Source organism: Saccostrea cucullata, unplaced genomic scaffold (genome assembly GCF_032062105.1).
Source record: "Saccostrea cucullata isolate Sc308-1 unplaced genomic scaffold, CSIRO_AGI_Scuc_v1 ctg710, whole genome shotgun sequence".
In the NCBI taxonomy this organism is placed as follows: domain Eukaryota; kingdom Metazoa; phylum Mollusca; class Bivalvia; order Ostreida; family Ostreidae; genus Saccostrea; species Saccostrea cuccullata.
Window position 1 is genome coordinate 369 of NW_026918679.1, and position 14,187 is coordinate 14,555.

General features: G+C 34.9%; 2 protein-coding genes across 3 annotated transcripts; one reads left to right on the forward strand and one right to left on the reverse strand.

Moving 5' to 3' along the window:
- Positions 1–261: 261 nt before the first annotated feature.
- On the forward strand, positions 262–7,799 carry LOC134269560 (lipid droplet-regulating VLDL assembly factor AUP1-like; the record flags this gene model as incomplete). Its single annotated transcript, XM_062751763.1, has 9 exons — positions 262–397; positions 545–614; positions 768–801; positions 1,153–1,194; positions 1,379–1,452; positions 3,207–3,382; positions 3,695–3,820; positions 4,046–4,176; positions 5,381–7,799. Coding segments are annotated over 9 exons (924 nt in total), but the record flags the coding sequence as incomplete, so codon positions are not given.
- Positions 7,800–9,145: 1,346 nt separating this feature from the next.
- On the reverse strand, positions 9,146–14,187 carry LOC134269609 (putative ankyrin repeat protein RF_0381). Of its 2 annotated transcripts, none has more exons than XM_062751817.1 (2): positions 14,124–14,187; positions 9,146–14,042 (listed from the first exon to the last, which is right to left on the reverse strand). In XM_062751817.1, the coding sequence occupies exon 2, from the start codon at positions 14,017–14,019 to the stop codon at positions 12,745–12,747; it is 1,275 nt and encodes a 424-aa protein (XP_062607801.1). In that variant the 5' UTR covers positions 14,020–14,042; positions 14,124–14,187; the 3' UTR covers positions 9,146–12,744. Both variants share the same exon structure in this region, with proteins under 2 accessions (XP_062607801.1, XP_062607808.1).

A 14,187-nucleotide genomic window follows, 5' to 3' on the forward strand; every position in this document is an offset into this window, starting at 1 on the left:
TTAGGAAACCAGCTTTTTATGAAAGGACATCTTTATCTTATATGCACTCACTTTAAACATATGGATAACATATGACTTGATTAGCTTGGAAATAAGTGTGCCAATTTTGTTATTAAACTGATATAGCACCAAAGCTGGTCTAATTTTAATATAATCAACCCCTTTACATCTGATTTTTATGACATTTCATATGTAGTATTTTGTATGAAAGCATTTAATATACATGTACAATAAGTGTTGTTGAGTGTGTAAATTAATAAGGAGCATATTGTTTCTTTTTTTCAGCCTGACATAGTGGGCCTGTCATCTTTCATGCAGTGGTTAACAGGTTTCAAAGACTTTGGTTCTTCTAAAGGAGCCGATGTATTAGAAGAAAATATCAGAAAGTTTGTCAGAGGTATAGAAAACTTAGCCAACACGTGATTTTGTGTGACAGAATTTTTATAAACTCTTAAGTCATACTTCTGTTCTTTATGGATTCATTATTTGAATAAACTTGTCCGAGTCTAAAGTTTTTATTAAAAAAAAGTACCAATATATTTAGAATCCAAGTTCCCTGTGTTGCTTCACCCAGAAAAGGCCACAACTAATGGAACAGGACTTCTAAAGTTCATGTAAGTTGTTTCTCTCTCTCTCTTAACAGGTGTTTCTTTGTCTAATTCTTAAATTTTTTAGTAACAAATGTATAAATATGTTGATAAATTTGTGTGATAGGTAACAACTAGCTGTGGATGCTGTTTTAGTAATGATTTATTTTTATTTTTCAGGTCTTTCCCCTTTAGTCTTGGAAAGGTTCAGCCTGTAAGTGATTTCCACAAGAATGTCCTACATGTGTTTAATTCAAGGAATGGGTTGAAAATAATTACAAGTGTTATTAATTGATATATTATTTAGATTTCTCAAGTTATCTTTTAGAATTCAGAAATCTTTTGGTGCTTAAGCATAACTTCTTATCATTATAGTATCGCATCTAAATTATGTACATGTACTTGTACTTTTATTTCTCTTTGTTTTGATAATGTATAGTGACAATGATGTACAAATAATGGCTAAATGGTATATATTATTCTATATCCCAATATGTGCATAAACATGTAACATGTAAAAGGCAGTAATATATTAGAGTTTTATGTTTGCTTTTCATTATTTTAGGTAGCTCTGCAGGTTACAAGGTGGCCGATGACAATGGCCGTGGTGAGTTAGATGCCATTTGTAATTATTACTAACCTTATCAATTAAAACAAGATGATAGAGTGGTACTCCATGACTCTAAAGTCAGACTAACAATTTTGCATTTTCATGTAAATGTATAGTAAAGTATGTCAGTGTACTTTATTTTTAGATAACAAATCCATTTTTTTCTTTGTATTCTTTACAGACAACACTAACCAGCAACATATATCAAGACTTTCTCTGGAGCCTGTTTGTGCCATACACAATATACAAAGTCAAGTAAGTGAACAGATTCAGGAACACTTCAATGAAGCAGACACTTTTCTCTGAGAATATTTTGATTCAGTGTTTTTTAGCTCACCTGAGCCAAAGGCTCAAGTGAGCTTTTCTGATCACATTTTGTCCGTCGTCCGTCCGTCCTTCTGTCCGTCCGTCCATCCGTCTGTCCGTCCATCCGTCTGTCTGTCCGTCTGTAAACTTTTCACATTTTCGACTTCTTCTCAAGAACCACTGGGCCAATTTTGACCAAACTTGGTACAAAGCATCCTTGGGTGAAGGGAAATTGAAATTGTTAAAATAAAGGGCCAAGTCCCCTCACAAGGGGAGATAATCAAGAAAAGACAAAAATAGGGTGGGGTCATTAAAAAATCTTCTTCTCAAGAACCACTGGGCCAGAAAAGCTGAAACTTATGTTGAAGCATCATGGTATAGTGTAGATTCTAAATTGTTCAAATCATGACCCCCGGGGGAAGGGCGGGGCCACAATTGGGAATCAAAGTTTAACATAGAAATATATAGAACAAATTTTTAAAAATCATCTTCTCAAGAACCACTGGGCCAGAAAAGCTGAAACTTGTGTGGAAGCATCCTTGGGTAGTGTAGATTCTAAATTGTTTAAATCATGACCCCCGGGGGAAGGGCGGGGCCACAATTGGGAATCAAAGTTTTGCATAGAAATATATAGGAAAAATCTTTGAAAATCTTCTTCTCAAGAACCACTGGGCCAGAAAAGCTGAAACTTATGTGGAAGCATCCTGGGGTAGTGTAGATTCTAAATTTTAAAAATGATGACCCCCGGGGGAAGGGCGGGCCACAACTGGGAATCAAAGTTTTGCATAGAAATATATAGGAAAAATCTTTGAATATCTTCTTCTCAAGAACCACTGGGCCAGAAAAGCTGAAACTTATATGGAAGCATCCTTGGGTAGTGTAGATTCTAAATTGTTCAAATCATGACCCCCGGGGGAAGGGTGGGGCCACAATTGGGAATCAAAGTTTTGCATAGAAATATATAGGAAAAATCTTTGAAAAATCTTCTTCTCAAGAACCACTGGGCCACAAAAGCTGAAACTTATGTGGAAGCATCCTTGGGTAGTGTAGATTCTAAATTGTAAAAATCATGACCCCCGGGGGAAGGGCGGGGCCACAATGTGGAATCAAAGTTTTGCATAGATATATATAGGAAAAATCTTTGAAAATCTTCTTCTCAAGAACCACTGGGCCAGAAAAGCTGAAACTTGTGTGGAAGCATCCTGGGGTAGTGTAGATTCTAAATTGTTCAAATCATGACCCCCGGGGGAAGGGCGGGGCCACAATTGGGAATCAAAGTTTTGCATAAAAATATATGGGAAAAATCTTTGAAAATCTTCTTCTCAAGAACCACTGGGCCAGAAAAGCTGAAACTTATGTGCACATGTAAGGATCATTGGATAGTGTAGATTTCAAAATGTCTAAATTATGCTCAGTTTGGTAGGGTAGGGATGCATTATGTATTACAAGGGGGAAATCTGGTAAAGAACAGAATGGTCAAAGCTTCTCAGGTGAGCGGTGTGGCCCATGGGCCTCTTGTTTTGAATGAGCATTATATATTTAGATCTGTCTGTTGTATATAAATACATTAGGATATACCATTAATATGAGTTATACCATAAAATTGTAAAAATAATTGAAGATTTTTCTGCAAACCCCCCAAAAAGTTTTTTTTTGGAGTGTCTCCATGTACTATTTTTGTAGTGTTTGTGTTCTATACATAGATTATTACCAGAGGAGGAGTGTGGGGAGGGGGAGAGTGTGGAGGAATTCTCTGAGAGGGTGAGGAAAAGCCTGGCAGAGAGCCTGGATATCCCCCTGACAGAGTACACATGGTCCGACAAACAGGACTTCATCAAAAGATTGGAGGAAGAGGAGGCCAGAAAACGAGAACAACAGAGTAGGGAGACCGTTCTCAGTGATATCACAGAATAAAAAAAACAATCTAAACGTCCAAGAGCATACCCCTGGGGATAAATGTTTAATTCCAGCAAAGATCTCTTTTGAAAATCAATGTGAATTAAAAATAGCACCCTTTCTGAAGAGGCCAAAATTAGAGCATTGTTAAATATTAAATCTTATTAAATGTACATGAAAATATTGTGGACAACATTGCATCTACAGGATTTAAACTACATGTGTACTTTGAATCCTTGAAAAATTATTTTAGTTGAAGCAAATAAGTAACAAAGTATTTCTTATTAATGTGTAGACAATACAAGGCAAAGACTTGCAGCATCCCACAGATCAAGTTCTGACCCCGAGTTACAGAGAATGGTACAACTAGTACGAGACGTGTTACCTGACACAGCAGAGGCAGTCATACTGAAAGATCTAGGTTAGATCACTTTTCTTCATGTAAAAAATTAGATACTTTATCTTTACCTGACATTCTAAATTGCTGAAGTCTTTGTAAAGTATAGATTGCCTACATAAATTGAATATACATTTAGAATATTTGAACATTGAAGGGGCAGTGCTACAATGTATTTTCTAAGCAGTATTTATAAAGATAGATATACACTGTATTTGTTTCCATGTTATGCTGTATTTTTTATTTTAGAGAAAACTCGTGAAGTGGATCTAACAATTACCAACATACTGGAGGGGAAGGTTTCCATGGAACCGCAGAAAAATTCACAATCTACAGACAATTTGTTACACATAAGACAGAAAATAAATGTACACATAGCAGTAAGTATAAATAGGTATAAAGATACAAATTGTTTCCCTTTTAACACAAACAGGTATTTTAAGTATGCATTGTTGGGTGTTCTACAAGGGAAAATTTACATTAACTAAATGAAGACTTTGTTGATCTAAACTGATTCTCATTATTGGTTATACAGTAAAATTTGTCTAATCTGGACTCTGAGTACTCCGGATTTTTGTCCATTCCGTCTATAAATTTTAGTCCCATGCACTTCTTTAACAAATTCATTAGAAAAAATTCTGTGTAGTCCGGATACTGTCTATTCTGTATTCCGAACGGCCATACTGGTCCCAACTGCTCATAATTAATGGTAATTATTTCCCTGTAATCCGGCCACACCTGAGTTACTTCAAAGCAATTAACACCTTTCGTGGTGGATGTGATAATCCCTGTTTGCATTAGCATGATTAGTGCCATGAGATGCAATGAAATGCGGCGGTGACACAGCCCACTTGAAAACTATTATATGATAAAATTACAATTTTAAAAAACATTAACTTTGTTTTAACTCCTTTTAGCACATTATAACATAAACACAAAAATTATATGTATGCGATTAAAAAATCAAAATATAAATCGGGATCGAAAATCGAACGCATTTCAAAATGGCGCCATAACACTGTGGGGGAAATCGTAATTTTTTACATAAAAATTAAAAGTTCAATCCAATAATTAGCACATCGTAAATAATTGTGCATTACTGTCTATACATTGAATGAGCTCTTTGACAAGCGAAACCCGGTCCACTTGATATATAGTAAGCTTATATTATGCGTGCCTGTAGATTTTGATTTAGGTAACATTTCACCCCACTTTCAAACTTCGTGAACAACCAAGAAAATATGTATAGTGAGTCATGCGAGACTATTTTATAATTTCTATACTCCAAAATATTGATTAATTTCATTCAATTATATTTTATATTATGTATATGATGTCTTGTAAATAAACAACAAAATTTTCAAAAATTAATAGTTTCCTGCATTTTTCCTGCACTCCGGAGTCTGTCTAAACCGGCCAAATTTTATGGAACCAGCGATAGCCGGTTTGGACAAATTATACTGTACTATTTCCTTATAAAACTGTGTCACATGTGATTTGTTTTTTCCCTTTTAGATCTTAACTGATTGTTATTATGTTTTTTTTTGTAACTTCCTTATAAAACGATGTGATGTCATTTTTCAGCCATCTCAACAGAAGTATGGGGACACTACATTCCACACGGCAGCACCCAGTCGTATGTTGTCTCTAGAGGAACGTAAACAAATCATGCTGGAAACAGCCAGGCAGCGGTATAAAGAAAAACACGGACTTCTATAGTGGTAGCAGAATAAAATAACAAATTTATCAAACATTATTTTCCCCAATTTGAGTTTTTCTTACAAGAAATTAAAGGAATTTCATGAAGGTTGACATTTCTTACCTATATCTTTCTTTTTCTTTTGTTTTCTCTTTCCGTCCACAGTATTACTTCAGCAATTTTGAGTTTTTGGATAAAATTTTGGTCAGGCCCCCCTTTGAGCTCTTTACAAACATTAAAAGAATATCATTTTGTAATTGTATATGTCCAATGACATGGTACTGTGGTAAAAATACTTGTAAGCAAAGAAAACAACATATTAAAATGGATTAAATTGTAAATAAGTTTATATTCATAGAGAAAGATGGCTAGATTTAAGATAAGCTAGGGTTTTTTAACTGTCATTTGACTTGGCAATTGAAAAAGAAAGACTATTCAAAGGAATTAATTTAAATGTACTCGTGATCTCTAGTCAAATTTTTCATTAAATTTCGTTGCTTTTGTAAAATGTTGGCAATATTTTTGTCAGTATTCAAGTCTTTAGCCAGTTTAACTTCAGTATCATATGCATATTTAGGTGTTTGTAGCGTATAACAGATTTATTTTAGATTCTATTTGGTAAAAAAGACTGGGTAACCATCATTTTGAAGTATGATATATGGTATATGCTGTACTTGTGTTGTAGATGCAGTAAGAATGATTGAATGGTTATAGTAGTAGTCCATATATTAAACACTGTACAGTAGAAACTATATGTCAGATTTATCTCGTACTCCAAATAACTGATCTGATTGTTCATCCAATATTTTTATCTTCATTTATTCTACAAGTTGACCTTAAACTTGTGTACTTCAAACTTCATGCATGTACCTGTATGTACAGTTTGGTGGTGATTGGATTATAAAATCTTACATGAGGGACACAGTGATTGTGGGGGCATTGAGGGAATCAGTAGTATAAGAGGGTGATTTTATAAATAGCTCATGTACATTTATTTTGATGTACACTCTGATATTTTGCTTTGTTTGAAAGATACTGTTAAAGTTATGACAGTGATTGAATATACCAGGTCAACTTTATAAATACAACTATTATTTAGCATAGTTTATGCACCAAAGTATTAACACATGCAAAGAGATGTGAAGAAATTTTTGTAGCTGAGAGAAGTATTATAGTTTTGTGTAATGTCAATGAACATATGAAAGGAGAAGAATTCATTGATAAAAATTATAAAAGTTTAAGACTCTAACATAAATATAGAAACCCATAATTAAGTTAGATTTATTTCTGCATCTGTGTATGGTGATCTTGAAGCTCAATTTGGCAAGATAGTAAAAGTAACAATTGCTGGGCAAGCTTAGTGATTAAAGATGTATTACATAAGGGTCTTCCATGTTTTATTGATACAATGTGTATTTAGTTTGTGTGCTGTAGGATTGATCAAATAGAAGTTCTATTCCTATTAGCCTATCTATCCTCCCTTAAAAAGCTTCTTAAAGGAGCTTAGACACAGATTAGAGGTTAGTATTGTCTAAAATTTTCTGTATAATGTTATCAAGTTCAAGCTGTGTCTAAGCACCTTTAAGTATAATCATGTGTACATTTATAGTATGAAACAAACAGCTGGCATTCAATTTTTAAGAGCTGTATTTATAATGTGCATTGTATTTTTATTAAATTAAGAGGTTATGAATGTCTTTTCTATTATTACAGCTGTATATATTGGTTTATATGTATTATTTCGAAGGAAAATTCCTTTGAACAGACATTTTTCAAAACATTTTTTCTTTTGTTGAGCCATACCTTTGTGAAGGTATAGATGAAATGCAGACACAGTGCTCATTTGATGTAGAATTCCTTTGAATGATACCCCATTTCCAAGTTTCCTGATAGTTCTATTAAATATTTTGTTTTCAATGCAATAAGAGATATGTTTGACAAATAATCACTATTATTGTTATCATTGCCAGATATAAATAAATGTCAATTAAGATGTTAAAAGTAGAGAGTTCCACATTTTTAATACATGGAGTCATTTACAATTGGTGGAAAGTTGCCTTTCTGATGGAGGATTGTCCATATATGACCTCATTTTCTGTTTCAAGAACTAGAAATCTTCTTAAAATGATTTTATTTAATAAAATCTTTATCAAATATTGAAATCACCATGGATAATTCATGTCTTGTTGATAAGATTAGACTTCTATCAATGCTAGGTTTTCCATTTATGAGGATTGAACCCAGATTCGGTGTTGAGAATCTCCTTATACATGTGATATATTTGCCCATGGGGGGAGGGGGCAATAAATTTCCCAATTTTATTTTTGAAAACTTGTTGGTATGATTTGTTCAAGTCTATGTATAATAAAAAGACAGACCATCTGTTTCATATTTATATATTAGTTAACTATAACACCATTGGCCAAATGATAACTAAATTATATAACAAATGAACTGATGTCAACTTTTCCATCATCAACATTCTTTATTTATGTAATAACATTCCACTTTCACCCACATATAGGGGTCTCCAAACTTATTTGATACTTAAGAGCAACCTCTGAGTACAGCCAGTTTTTGAACAGAGCCAGGCTACTGACTGATAAATTGATGTGACATGGATTTCAACAAACAGTTATAATCAGCATTTCGTAAATTCCGTGACCATTAAAATGACATTGTTAGCAAATATAACCTTCACAGGGTTATATTATGGCAGAGCTTCTTCATAATAATTGTAAGGCGTATGGGTTTATATAAGTACTTAATTTGATTTCGAATTGTTCTGCCATCTTTATGGTCCCTTGAATCTTCTTATATGCTTTTTAATCATTTTATTGTTCAGTTAATTTATACTTTCCTTAGATAAATACATGGATTGTTTATATAAATTGCCATACCAACGTACATGAAGTTTAATTTTTATGTTAAATCTCAATTGACAGCCACGCATAACATTTCTTTCACTCAACAGTTCAGAATTTTGTATTTTTAGGAGGTTCCATAGGAGCTTCTGCTTTCTTCTTCCTCTGTTTGTGGAGTGTACTCAAATCGAGTGTCAATACTCCTGTAACTCTATGGTGAACAGTTAAAAATCATGTACATTTAAAAGGGGATAAAAAGTTAAAAGTGGACAGTTAAGTGATGCAAAATCTCAGACAGCGTGTTTCTGGGTAAATATATGGTCTAATTACCGGTATATCGTGTCTGCAGATGTCCAGGTGCACTGATGATGAATTCTTAATTGTGGCTGGTATATTGTTCCATGCTATGATAGTTGCTGAAATAAATGAATTCTTGTAGACATCAACCCAGGTGCTGATTTGGCGGACTTCATTTGCCATAAAACCACGGGTACTGCTAATGGTTGACATGAAGCAGGTGATGTACTGGGATTTCCATAATCTGATTTTAAATTTGTAGAACATGAGCACTTGGTTCCGGATCCTCCAATGTGTTAGTGGTTCACAACAACCGAGTTGATATAGCATGGTGGACATACTTCCTGTATCTCTTGATTTATAATCGCCAATGGCAAACCTTACTTCCTGGCACTGAGTATCTTCTAGCCGTTGAATTAGATGATGTTGGTAAGGAAACAAACCACTGACGCATACTGACAACCTCTGAGTACAGCCAGTTTTTGAACAGAGCCAGGCTACTGACTGATAAATTGATGTGACATGGATTTCAACAAACAGTTATAATCAGCATTTCGTAAATTCCGTGACCATTAAAATGACATTGTTAGCAAATATAACCTTCACAGGGTTATATTATGGCAGAGCTTCTTCATAATAATTGTAAGGCGTATGGGTTTATATAAGTACTTAATTTGATTTCGAATTGTTCTGCCATCTTTATGGTCCCTTGAATCTTCTTATATACTTTTTAATCATTTTATTGTTCAGTTAATTTATACTTTCCTTAAATAAATACATGGATTGTTTATATAAATTGCCATACCAACGTACATGAAGTTTAATTTTTATGTTAAATCTCAATTGACAGCCACGCATAACATTTCTTTCACTCAACAGTTCAGAATTTTGTATTTTTAGGAGGTTCCATAGGAGCTTCTGCTTTCTTCTTCCTCTGTTTGTGGAGTGTACTCAAATCGAGTGTCAATACTCCTGTAACTCTATGGTGAACAGTTAAAAATCATGTACATTTAAAAGGGGATAAAAAGTTAAAAGTGGACAGTTAAGTGATGCAAAATCTCAGACAGCGTGTTTCTGGGTAAATAGATGGTCTAATTACCGGTATATCGTGTCTGCAGATGTCCAGGTGCACTGATGATGAATTCTTAATTGTGGCTGGTATATTGTTCCATGCTATGATAGTTGCTGAAATAAATGAATTCTTGTAGACATCAACCCAGGTGCTGATTTGGCGGACTTCATTTGCCATAAAACCACGGGTACTGCTAATGGTTGACATGAAGCAGGTGATGTACTGGGATTTCCATAATCTGATTTTAAATTTGTAGAACATGAGCACTTGGTTCCGGATCCTCCAATGTGTTAGTGGTTCACAACAACCGAGTTGATATAGCATGGTGGACATACTTCCTGTATCTCTTGATTTATAATCGCCAATGGCAAACCTTACTTCCTGGCACTGAGTATCTTCTAGCCGTTGAATTAGATGATGTAGGTAAGGAAACAAACCACTGACGCATACTCCGATACTGGACACACTAGGGTTGTGCATGACTTGCTCCTGATAGCATGTGGACAACCTCTGAGATTCCTTCTTAAAAAACCAATTGTTCTCGTGGCCTTGGCAGAAATTGAGTGATATGCTCGCGACATGACAGGCCTTTGCTAATTGTGATTTCAAGGTTTTTGCCACTTGGGACATCTTCCAAGATATGGCTAAGCAATTGGTAAGATTCTTAGATTGGATGGCGTTTCTTAGAAATGTGGATGGTGGTACAATTCTTAGGGTGAAAAGCCATCTGCCAGTCATTTCTCACCTCTCAAGTGCACTTAAGTCTTGTTGAAGTTGGAATGTGTCATTGATTAGTTAGATTGTCCTGTAGATAAAGCAGTCATCTGCGAATACTTTAACATTGGATGCCACCACTTCTGGGAGGCCGTTGAAGATATGCTTTAGCATATAATCTTAAAAGTTTTTATTATCATCTGAGGACGCAGTCAATTACTTATTTTTAAATTTCCTTTTTCCTTTTCCATACTTGAACATACAAACCGATACTGATTTTGCAGAGAATCTAGAGAGGTGTCTCTTAGTACCTTTTGGCTTAAATTGTCCTCCTCTTCCACCAAACTCGGATATTTCTCTAGAACATAGTCACAAAATTTGAATTTTTTATTTGAGCAACCAATATGGAGCACAGTTTCTCCTTTTTTGTTTTTGGTGTCAGCTCTTAAACCAAGTGAAATGAATATTTCGAACACTTTGCAATTGCCGCCTCGTGCCGCATCATGGAGCACATTTTCACCTAGGTTATCTATATGCCATATCAACTCGCCATACTTTTCAACAATGTATTTACACATTTGTATTCTACAGTTTCTTGCCGCAAAGCTTAAAACCGACTTCCCCTCTCTAGTGAAATCGGCTGCACGTAAACCTCGATCAATGTATAGTTTAAAAAGTCCTATGTATCCACTAGCGGCGGCGCTGTGTAAAACACTCATATCGTCTTTATCTTTGATTTTGACCAAATCTTCGTTTTCACTTGTGTTAAGAAGATGTCTACAGAGATCTATTTTACTCTGTTCACTAGCCACATGCAATGGCGTTTTTCCTTTATTTGATCTAGCTTGTACATCCACTCCCTCTTCCTGTAATAGAATCAGTAGTTGAATTTTTCCACTATATGCCGCGGAGTGTGCCACGGTGTTACCCTCGTTATCCACTTCCCCCAAAAGCTGTTTATATTCATCAACAAGATACTTGCTCATTAATAACTTCCCACTTTTACAAGCCAGATGAAGAACCGATTCTCCACTTTTTGTCTTCTTGGTTGGAAGAAGACCAATATCCAGCAAGATTTGAAATAATCGAATGTTTCCCCCCGAAGCTGCAGTATGTAAAACTGACATTCCTTCGTTGTCCACCTCTCGCACAAGATCCGGCTCTTTATCCAGTAAATATTTAGACATACCCAAGCAGCCTCCATCTGCTGCTAGGTGTAGCAATGTTTGTCCATCGAATGTTTTATCACAGATGCCCCAGTCTTTCTTGGCTTTGACTAAAAATTTTAAAAGTTAAACAATTCCACTCCAAGCAGCTTCATGGATTACACGAACACCTTTATTGTCCCTGACTGCCAGTAGCGTTGGATGTTCTCTAATAATGTGTTTGCAGAGTTTTAATCTACCGTTTGTGCAAGCGTAATGAAGGACTGTTTTCCCCTTATAGCTAACAGATTCCACATTCAGACCTCTTTCTTTGAGGAATTCGAATATCTCAACATTGCCTCCAAACCCAGCATCATGAAGCTGTCCGATATTTGAAGCAGTTTTGGGTAAGTTTCCACTAAGTACCTACACATGTCAAATTTTCCGTCCTTACAAGCTATATGTAAGACAGTTTTTCCATCACTTGTTCTACAGTATATATCTTTGCCTTTTTCGACAAGAATTTTCAACATTTCAACACTACCCCCTTCAGCCGTTCGATGGAGCAGAGTCCCTTGGGTTGAGTAGTTGTAGTCCTCCTTTAACAAATCAGGGTATGTTTTTATGATATAAAGGAAAGTCTTTAGTTTACCATTTTGACATGCACAGTGTAATATTGTAGATTCAATAGACGATCTTTCATAGGGATTCAATCCCTTTTCAATCAAAGTCTGCAAAGTTTCTGTGGCTCCTGCATACGCAACAAATAATAAACTGAATTCCCCACTTTCGTTTTTTGTGTAAAGAAGATCTGGACAAATGTCCAATAATTCTAGTACAAGATGATTTTGACCAATGAGACAGGCTTCATCCAGCACAGATATTGTGCCCCGTTTGCTTCTCCAGTGATATGTAAGAGAGTATGTGCGTTCTCTCAGATCGACACCCCGAGCCACTAATAACTTGATTGCTTCAATTCTTCCGCTTCGAACTGCATAGAAACAACTTTTAATGTCAGGTTTAACGTTGGCGTTGAGTAATGATTCAACAATATTTATCTGGTTACATTCACAAGCTGAATTTAAAGAAAGATAGTGTTGTTCTGTGAAAGATTTTTCCTTCACTCTCTCAAATATGAATTTCATCCATTTCTCATTTCATGCTGCTGCGAAATGAACCATCATAGAATTACTTTCCTCATCTACTTGAAAGAGAAATTTCCCTTTTTCTTTTTCATTGATATCCAAAAATTCTTTGAAAAAAGTTTCATCTTGCCACAAAATAAGTTCAGCAAGGGAGGCGAAAACTGTTGGAATACGTGTTTCGATGAGGGAAATTATTTTTTCAGCCACACACTGAAAATGTTCGCTTGTTATCAACAAGGTATCCATTTTACTCGTTGGACAATCGCTTGAAGTGAGATGTTTCAACAAAATATAATCACAACTGCATATCAGATCATCCATTTCGCAAATTTCACCAAGAACAAGAAACAGACTACTCTGTACGGAACTGTGAGAAAATCTATAACACCCGTCTGCATTATCAAGCACAAGAAAACTTCCAAGGAAAGATTTGATTGATTTATGAAAATCGATAAGACTTGGTTTTAATTCACACATTTCCATTGCTTTTATCTTCGAAGCTTTCAATTTAGAGGTAGATCTTTCCAAAGCATTTTTCTCAACTTTCCCTCCTTGCATCAAAATAAATACTAGCACCGCCATTTTTGTTTCTTTATTTTGTATATATTTCCGAAATCCATCTTTTAGAAAATACAATGGATTTTGAAAAAATGAAGATAATCCTCCTTTCTGTAAAAAAGGATTGTCTTTGAAAAGTCGACAACATTGCGGAAATCCAAGGTTCGGGACATCAGAAAAGAATTTTTCAGAGTCAATAATAATTGACTGATTATTCACTTCCGGGATGTATTTTTCCAGAATCATTGTCATTTCCATTGTTGACAATTTATTATATCTGTCTGATATGTCAACTGTAGCAGTTAGGAAGAAATCATCATCTTTTAGAGAAAGACAACATTCTTCATGAATATCGTTTCTAATGGTGATGATCATAACATTATCAGATCCTTCTATACCAGAACCTACAGAAGCTTTCATTTCTAGAAACCTGTTTGACCATTGTGTAATGTCAGTTTGTGACACAGATAATTCACCGAAAATGTTGTCTATAAATATAATCAAATTTTCTCTCGGTGAAACAAATTCATCCCAACCAGAGGGTGTTCGAATTTGAATCGGTATTTTCCCTATATCTTTTAACCTTTTCATTATGAAGAGTGATGTTGCAGTTTTCCCATCACCAGGATTGCCTTTGATAACAACATATCCCAATCTCTGAAGTTTATCCATCACGCTTGAAAACGCCTTTGTTTTCACAAAATATTCTTCCAAACGTCGAAACTCCATCTCTAAAAAAGCATCGGTCCTGGCTGAAGAATAAAATGTCTGTTTAAGTTACCACTTCATTTGAAAAAAATATTTGTAGAAATACATACTGCTGTGATACTTACAAATTTGCTTCTCTTTCTTTGTGTCTGAAAATAAAATTTTGTTGTCTAATTATCTATGACTATT